Consider the following 9623-nt stretch of genomic DNA (forward strand, 5'->3'; position numbering starts at 1 on the left):
CAAAGAAAGCGCGCCAATTAACGAACTTCGAATTGGAAGCATTTCTAAGAAATGTCGAGCTCCCTGCATGGTTAGTCAAACCGATCGTCGAATGGCCAGAACTGCTCAATTCAGCGAAGTTGGTGCTTGCGTTATATATGTAAACCGTGTAAGGTGAAGGAGGGGGCAGCAAAGACGTGTTAGAGCGCCGCTAGCGGCGTTGGCGCGCTTCGCGCGGATATCCGGCTGCTGAATATCTAGACTTTCGTTTAATACTAATAGTAATAGTAATACTAATAGTATTACTAATAGTAATAGAACAATTTCCTGCACACGAAAATAGTTGGCTGCTAAAAGTAAAATAGAGGATTTGCAACTATTGCAACTATGGTAGCCCTTCGCTCTGCCACACAAGGAAGCTTCGCTCCTTCCGCTCGCTGCGCGCGTCGCACCGCCCACAGGCACTTGGAACGTCTCAATTAAAAAAATAATGGTAAATAAACACGAAATGTATTTACCACCAAAGTCTTAATGTTTCTCTACTCTATTTCGCGTATTATTGCCGATAATTACCCGTAAATGCCGGTCAAATGCTCATCTGCAACACACAAGTGCACCGCACGCACGCCCTGTGCACAAACAACATGAATAAGAAAGCAGGTAGGAAAGCGTGATCGCAAAATTGGCTCGACGCTCGCTTCATTTCACACCTTTACAGCCCAAATACACCAACAACAGCTTTCATCTTGGTATCTATGTGTAGCTAAATGTTCACTTGTTTAAATTATAACTCTGTCCTTTGTTTTTACTTATTCCCGCCAGAGATATCTCGTGAAATCTAGCCGGCAATGTTCTCAACGTGAAAATGTAAAGAGGACGTATCATCCGAGCTACACATAGATACCAAGATGGAAGCTGTTGGATGTGTATTCGTGCTGTGAAGGTGTGAAATGAAGCGAGCGTCAAGCGAATTTTGCGATCACGATTTCCTACCTGCTATCTTATTCATGTTGTTTGTGCACAGGGCGGGTATGCGGTGTACTTGTGTGTTGCAGATGAGCATTTGACCGACATTTACGGGTAATTATCGGCAATAATACGCGAAATAGAGTAGAGAAACATTAAGACTTTGGTAGTAAATACATTTTGTGTTTACATATTTTTTTTTTTTGAGACGTTCCAAGTGCCTGTGGCTCCGCCCTCCTCTCCCTGCGGCAGAGCGAAGGGCTATAGTTCTAGAGCTACTCAACACAGTACGCTGTTCGCTAAAGTTCTGTGCTAATTGCTGAACAACTAAAGCCCACTCTGATATGTTAGCATGTACAATGGTAGGAAAATATATGAAATTTTATTATCATAAAAAAATTATAAATTACAATCAACGTTTTGTTATAATATGAGAATAATATGCCAATTCTGCATGTAGGGATGCAGCTATGAAAAAGTCACCTCATAAGCATCGGATATCAAGTTTATTGCTACCATGGCACCGGCCGAGGCTCATTGGAACATGTGGGAACATGATGCTATTCACTCTGGGCATGTTTGTGTCGACTGTCTTTTACCTACTGGAATATACGTGAAGCTCGCAATACAGAGTGATGCTACGCTTGGTGAGATCAAGATGGTAAGTCATCTGGTAAATCTGTCAACATATGTACTAACGTAGTGTTACCTTGTCATAAATTATGTCCAGCCACGACAGGTGCTTAATGGTTTTTGTGCCGCATGTGGGTGGATAAAGTAAGCTTTGTTAGTTGTATCTCATGCGTGTATCTCATGCGTTCTTGCAGGAGCTGTGGTCGCAGGCGAGATGGCATCCACTGTACATTGACTTGCAGGAGAAGAGCAGCTACATCTTCTCCTGCATCAACCAGCAGGCAGAACATGAGATGCTGGTCGATGAAACACAGAGACTGTCCGAGGTGCGACCCTTCATGTCTGTACTCAAGGTAAGTACGCATGTGTGTGAGTCCGTCTGCCTATTTGTGCATGCGTGAGCGTATATTAAATGTCTTTACTAAAGGCGATTGTCTTTGCTAATGCTAGATGGCCATACTAAATGTGGAAGTATGTGCTAAAAACAACTACGTATTATAGATGATAGCCTGTGGTAACACACGATGACTTGGTATTAAATATCGTTGCCTGTGCTCAAGAAGTTTATCTGTATCTAGGTTGTTTGTCTGTTTATTGAGAACTTGTTACCTTTATGTGTAGATGGTATCGAGTGTAAATTATTATCTGCCCGTTCAGGTCATTGAGCATAAGGAGGCAAAAGCGGAGCGACTGTTAAACAATAAGATCGGCAACATCATCGGAAAAGGACTGCACGAGTTTGACCAACTTCACAGCGACGAGATGGACGACTTTCGCTGGAAGATGCGGGATTTCTGCGAGAATATAGCAAGATCTCGTACCATGAAGGTGTGTTCGTCTTCCTTCACACAGGAAGGTCCGTCCGTATTCATTACATTCAGACTGCAAACAGCATGATAGGCGTTTGCTTCGTCTATGTTCGTATTAACGTGTGAAGTTCTTCACGAACTATTAGCAGTTGTAGTTGAGTAATTTGTGATTGTCCAAGGAGGAAAAGCCGAAAGAGGACAACAAACGTCCCCGTCCAATTCTCATTTATTCTTTAAGTGTAACTCTGGTAATCAGTGACATTTTGACTCTTACCGCAGGATGAGTTGGAGTTGCTATGGCAACAGTTTCCCGCGGAGCTGGATGACTCTCTGCCCCGGATTGTGACTCCCATCAGGGTGAGCTCCAGTAACTCAGCTTTCCCCCCCCCCATAATTCATTTGAAGCTCAATATTTTCATCTGAGATCTGAGGTCTGATGCACGTCAATTAAACTGTCATATGTGAACTGTCGTTGATCACTCATGCATCGCCGGCTGAGGTTAGGTAGTTGCTCACATATTCAGCATGCACGGATGCTCACACATGTGATCATACCCCCACATGCTGCTATGCATACGCTGAATGCATGCTATGCTACGTATACTAAACAATTGTACCAGTGCGTGCACTAACAATCACAGTCGTGCACACATGCACACACACACACACACACTAACAGTCTTATTCGTGCACGCATTAGCAATTCACAAGTAAGTGCACACACAAACAATTATACTAGTTTACGCACTAACAATTGCGATTATGCACACATGCACGCACACACACACACTAACAATCACACACCCGCTCACACACACACGCATGTGCACTCACGTGCTTTTCCACATACCCGCGCGCTCGCACGACACCGTCTAAACTTGCAGGTGCAGATAATATTCGGCGAGGCCCAATCGACGTTCGTCTTTCAAGTGGACAGCAGCAGCATGCCACGGCAGCTGATACAGTGCGCCATCGACAAGCGGCAGAAGCTAGGAGAGCGGCTGGGTGATGCGTACAGCTTCGTTCTCCGTGTCTCAGGGCGGCGCGAGTATCTCGTGAGAGAGTGTGAGCTGTGGGAGTACAAGGTAAGATGGCCGACGGTCGTCGGTCGTCTCACTGACAAAATGAAGGTTGTGTCGAATCGAACCGCTGCGGTCGGTTTGTTTTCGGCATGATTCCTGTGGTGATTTTAATCTTGCTTGATGGCTGTTTGAATCTCTAGGATTTTAATTAGGAAGTAGCAAATACCTGCGCCCGCATGCACATGTAACTATCCCCCCACACACACACATGCCTCACACATGCATGCCACACACATGCATGGCACACGCATGCATGCCACACAGTGCATGCAGGCACGCACACATGCACACGCATAATTATCTGGCTATGTATATGTATTGTACTTCTTCGTTATATATGCATGTGTTGTGTACTATGTGTGTGTATATATCTTGTTATTTTTGGCTTCTAGTACATCTACAATAAGACAAACTCCAGTGAAACTCCCCAACTCGTCATGGTTGAAATGCAGAGTCTCTGGGGTCAGTTGCTTTCTTCTGTTAAATTACCCTGTTTTACCTTCACAATTTGTTGAATAAGCAGACGTAGACATATATGCAGCCAGGTTGGTAGCAAGATGTGCAGGGAGATAGATTGGCAGCCAGGTGAGAACAGGAAGGAAGGAAGGCAACGAGGTAGATGGCTATATAGAAATGATTAGTAATTAATTGATGTGATTAATAATTAGAATGATTAGGCCGTGGGATGTGCAGCTGTGGAGTAATTGACCCATCAGTCTGGGGGTGAGGTAACTACACCCCACTGGAATCTTGTTGCTAGGTCCGTCAAGTTTATTCCTTCTTAACAGTAACAGTAACACTTGCAGGCGAAAATGTCTATTATATGGCACTTCATTGCCAAGCATTGTTTTTAGAACATCCCATCATTACATTGATTGGCTTACGCTGCCTATTTATCACACTAAGGGATTAAGTCGCGTTCTCGGAACTGCTGCTCTGTTGGTATTGTGCGCTTATTTCACACTCAGCGGCGTTTGCAGGGAATGAAGAAGAGGACATATATGGCATTGAGGACATAGTGTTGAAACCGCACCCGCCGCAGAACGTTCAGCGGGAGCAGCCACCGTCGTTCTGTCTGTGGGACATCACCGATAAGTTCCACATAACCGTGCATCAGATACTAAACCTCAACGTGCAACGACTGGAGGATTCCGACAGTCACACAACAGGCAGTTCGGTGAGCAGCATTCTCATCATCCTCAATAATATTAATAATAATATTAATATTAACAGTAATAGTAGTAGTAATACTAATAGTAATGGTAATAGTAGCAATAGTAGTGCTAGTGGTAGTGGTAGTGGCAGTAGCAGTAGTAGTCGTAGTAATATTGGCTCTTTTTTTAATGTGTTTATTTCTTGTGTAGCGTTAGTGTTTTGTCGGGCTCTGACGTAGTGGGGGGGGGAACTTTGCCTTTGTTATTAGCTGTAATGTATAGATACTCCCCAGCGCGATTTGTCCTTATAAAAGCCGCAGTGCTCATTTTAAAATCTGTTACCATGGGAGTCATCGTTGGGAGCGAGAGGATGTTTGCTGGTATCACTCAACATGTTTTTTCTGCCGGCGATGTTTCGTTGAAGGACACGCGCGTCTAGCATTTTATCTCCCGATTAGCCCTTGTGCTGTGTGCGTGTTGCTACCCCTCTGAGATATGAACTCTGGGATTCAGAAATTGCTGGTGGAGTGCTGGTGTGCATAGCATGGTCGGCGACTGCCACGGTTGCTGTGGTGGTTAGCATGGTCGGCGACTGCCACGGTTGCTGTGGTGGTTAGCATGGTCGGTGACTGCCACGGTTGCTGTGATGGTTAGCATGGTCGGTGACTGCCACGGTTGCTGTGGTGGTTAGCATGGTCGGTGACTGCCTGCCACGGTTGCTGTGGTGGTTAGCATGGTCGGTGACTGCCACGGTTGCTGCCGCGGTTAGCATGGTCGGTGACTGCCACGGTTGCCTGTGGTGGTGTGGTTAGCATGGTCGGTGACTGCCACGGTTGCTTGTGGTGGTGTGCATGGTGCGGTGACTGCCACGGTTGCCGTGGTGGTTAGCATGGTCGGATGACTGCCACGGTTGCTGTGATGGTTAGCATGGTCGGTGACTGCCCACGGTTGCTGTCGGTGGTTAGCATGGTCGGCTGACCTGCCACGGTTGCTGTGGTGGTTAGCATGGTCGGTGACTGCCACGGTTGCTGTGGTGGTTAGCATGGTCGGTGACTGCCACGGTTGCTGTGGTGGTTAGCATGGTCGGTGACTGCCACGGTTGCTGTGGTGGTTAGTTGTGAGGAGCCGTTCAAGATTATAGCATCGATTTACCAGCCATGTGATTTTGTGTGTGAAGCATCAGGCTTTGAAATTAGCAGACACACATTTTGCTAGTTATGCGGCTTGACCCACTTGGGAATTTCGTTTGAAATCTGTAATATATTGTGATAATGTTTTTGATGAGTTTACATTCTTCTCATTTATTTATAGATCCATCCATCCGTCCAGTCATCTGTCTGTCCTTCTGTCTGTCCATCCGTCCGTCTATCCATCAATCAATCCATCCATCCATCTATTCGTTCATCCATTCACCCATTCATCTATCCATACACCACCCACCTCTCCAGCCATTCATTCATCCATCCATCGATCATTTATTGGTTATAGTCCCTGGTTAGAAGTGAGCAGATGCTGTCATCAATGCGTAATGACATTCATTTACAAATGCAAAAATTCTTCATGAGCTATATGTGAGTGAATACTAGTGAATGGATTACAACAGCTAGAGCGTTAGTGTATCAGAACAGGACCGTTCAACGGTCCACGTGCAGCTGATAGCACTGTTTCCTGTTTACCGCCGAACAGGAAGTTGGTGTGGCTGTTTGGGATATAGGATGTTTGTGCAGGAAGGGATCCCCGCTCAGACGCCGGGAATGGAGAGTGAGAGTATGTGGTGGAGTGACAGGATGGTGTGAGTGCACTAGCTACTTCTACTTCCGTACACGTGCGAAGGCAGCAGTTCTCACAATTTTCATTGCTTTTGAACCTGTAGAAACATTCCCACAAGAAATTCGAGTAATCATTAATTTGTTATAATTACGAATAATTCTCTGGTGTAATTCGTTAACTGGCTACATCATACATTTTATGAGATGTTTATTAATTTGTATAGTCACTCAAAGCACTAAATACGTTTTCAAATTCTTAGCCACAAAATTTTCTTTAAAACTAAAATACCAAAACTACTGGGGAGTTTTAAATTGTTTTGGAGACCCAAAGTGCTCGTCATATTATGTAAGCTGCTACTGTTTCCTCTGATCAAGCAATATTATATAAGTATCGAGTGTAGCAATTTAACAAACTAAAAAAACAGTGAAAAACTTTTTCGCGATACAGTTAGCATTATGAGGCAAGTGTGCGAATGTCTGTTTGTCCGACTAACCGTCAAAAATCTCTAAACATCTTTACATACGGCGTTAATATATAAAATAATTGTAAAGTAGAAAAATGTTAGTACTGTTTACAGGGATGGTATCATTTTAAGTAACTTTTTACCCTTGTCACTTAGTAATTAAACAATATTGATTTATATCTTACTAGAGTTTGACAATATATGTATATATATATCGATGTTGAATATCTTTTTTTATATTTTTGCAACCACCTTTGCAACCTTTCTCACACCAACTTTGCACTAGTTAGACTGCACAGCGAGACATTTGGGATAGGCTGAGGTTAACGGGGTCTGTACGCTTCACTGTAGGTTCAGCTGCTGGCTGGACTGTACCACGGCCGGGAGAGTCTGTGTGAGAACGTCTACTCACGAGAGGTACACGTCTTCAACGACTCCGCTCACTTCAATGAGGACATCGTGTTTGACATAGAGGTACGGAGGACGGCACTATCGCGTGGGTCGTGTGAATCTACATGTTACTGTAGGACCTGTCTTCCATTACCCTACCGTTGCCAGGACTGTAGGCTGAGCAGGCGTTCAATTCTTAACTCCTAAGAGGGCAAAATGTTCAAGAAATAAATTGGAGATTGATAGAAATATTAGATGTAGAATAATAAATCATTTATTTTCGGGTTACTTACAATTATAACCTAAGTGTATATTTTATTTCTGTTGTGCATGGGTGTATTGTATAGTAAGGTGGTCAGTGGGGACGAACCGCTGGTAGCGGTGGTGGTGACGGTGAGGTGTTAATGTTCGTGATCTCATCTGTTACCTTTACAGGTACGGCACCTACCGAGAATAACCAAGCTGTGCTTTGCCGTGTTTGAAGTACCGACCGGCCGTGACAGGAAGAAGCGAAAGATGGTGTGTAGACCTTGACTGTTTCTAACATGTGTCGTGTATCGTAGCTTACGGACGTGAATGGTGGCCGAGATAGTGCTGGGCTTATCTAAGAGATTGATAGTGCTAGTGCATTTTTAGCTCATCTGACATAGTCAGATGCAGCTTGTAGAATCGCTTGATCGTCCGTCCGTGCGTCCGTCCGTCCGTGCGTGCGTCAACAGTTGGGCACAAATCTTAACCGCTCGACGTACGGTCACGATATTCGGCACATTGGGGGGGATCGTCAAAACGAGTTGGGCTGTCGCTGTCCGAAGCTGGGGTCAAAGGTCAAAGGTGCAGAGGTGTAAAAGAAGGGGGGAAACATTCTACCTCCTTAACTCTAAGGTATAAGGGAGGAATGCAAGAATGGGCGGCACACATTTCTAAAACGGCTCGACCTAGGCTCGTGATCAGTGGTGATAGTAGCATCATGGTAGGAAAAGCCATCACCGTGCCGAAATTGGACGGTCACAAGGTCAAAGGTCAATGGGCAACGAGGCGCAAGATTTTAGACATTTTCTGAGGACCATTGGTCTGCAAAGCGGAGGATTGAAAAACTTTTTTGTTTCAGCGGTGACCTAGCATTTTATATGGCTTTTATTGCAGTGACGCATGAAATGTCCCTGTTGCTGACATGCGAAGAAAAGTAAGTGTCCGGATCACCCCTTTTGACGCCTCAAGGCGGAGGGTTCAACTGGATTCTGTGGACTGTTAACAAAAGAGTGAACTGGCTTTTGCTATTAGAGCGCCCCTCCCCCCCACCCTCCCCCTTCCCCTCGCCACCCCCCTCCCCCACCCCTTCCCCCCCCCTCCGCCCTACCGCTCACCCGCTCGCCCTACCCAAGAGGAGGGTTTAACAATGGAGTTTGTTGACTGTCTGTTAGAAGAATTTGATGCCGGGGTTTGCTAGTAGAGATCTATACATGGCCTGGATGTATGAGGCTACAATGTACAGGTGAAATTTCAAAAAGCGTAATATTTTGGTTAAGAAGGTGTTATAATTCCTTAAATCAGTGATAATTTCTATGTCAATTCTGTACTGTCAGTAATGTTACATGTCACGTATCCACTGGCCAGTGGCTGTGCATGTGTTGGGGCAGTTTTTGCCTGCAATTGAGATTGGTTACAGGTGGGGCAGCTCTCTATTGCAAACTTTGCAGGCCTGTAGAATGGGCGTGGCGTAGGTAAATGGATGAGTGCTTACTAGATCTGTCTTGCAATAGTTGTTGCCTCACTACGAAATGATGGGCGCTTCCATCTTTAAATCCTGAAGACACTTCCACGGTACACGCCATCTCGTGGCAAACTTTCATAACGATCCGCAACGACATTCTTTGAGAAGGTTCCTGATACCAATCTCTGTGCATTCGGCACTTATTTCGGCATGTCATGGTGAGACACATTTTGGGACTAACAGGTTTACTAGAATGCTCCTCACCACTCCACCACAGAGTCAACCGCAGTAGACGTTTAGATGAGGCGCTGTCGCTATGCGGCACTTGTTATGTCCAGGTGAGGCTATGCCATGGTTTTGTCGTGCGTGCGTACGTCCGTCGTCCGTCCGTCCTTGCCGGTGCAACGATTTTGCTACGGCAACGATAACAACATGTTTGAAACTTGGGTGTAGTTGTTAGCTGTATTGGAGAGGTTTGAACGTCTCTTTTTGGAGGCACGCCAGTCGACGTACTTTCGCAGGGCCGACGGCAATTTTTGGCAAAAATGGAAGATTTTGGTGCCATTAGTCAGTTCAGGTTCAAAACGGATTTGCTCATTTTTTTTGGTATGTGAATTGAATAAGGGGCTGGCCCCAAACGGTATTACAGGGGTTTGGATATTTAAA

General features: G+C 45.1%; 1 protein-coding gene across 1 annotated transcript in view; it reads left to right on the plus strand.

Moving 5' to 3' along the window:
- LOC106811781 (phosphatidylinositol 4,5-bisphosphate 3-kinase catalytic subunit beta isoform-like) overlaps window positions 1-9623 on the plus strand; it is a 31828-nt gene that overhangs the window by 2478 nt on the left and 19727 nt on the right. Inside the window, exons 2-10 of the mRNA XM_014815498.1 lie at window positions 1406-1606; window positions 1773-1931; window positions 2236-2406; window positions 2667-2744; window positions 3272-3472; window positions 3862-3931; window positions 4450-4646; window positions 7208-7330; window positions 7682-7765. Of these exons, the coding sequence (XP_014670984.1) occupies window positions 1463-1606; window positions 1773-1931; window positions 2236-2406; window positions 2667-2744; window positions 3272-3472; window positions 3862-3931; window positions 4450-4646; window positions 7208-7330; window positions 7682-7765 (1227 nt within the window). The 5' untranslated portion in view covers window positions 1406-1462. The remainder of the gene's footprint in view (window positions 1-1405; window positions 1607-1772; window positions 1932-2235; window positions 2407-2666; window positions 2745-3271; window positions 3473-3861; window positions 3932-4449; window positions 4647-7207; window positions 7331-7681; window positions 7766-9623) is intronic.

Source organism: Priapulus caudatus, unplaced genomic scaffold, assembly GCF_000485595.1.
Source record: "Priapulus caudatus unplaced genomic scaffold, Priapulus_caudatus-5.0.1 Scaffold574, whole genome shotgun sequence".
Taxonomy (NCBI): Eukaryota; Metazoa; Priapulida; class Priapulimorpha; order Priapulimorphida; family Priapulidae; genus Priapulus; species Priapulus caudatus.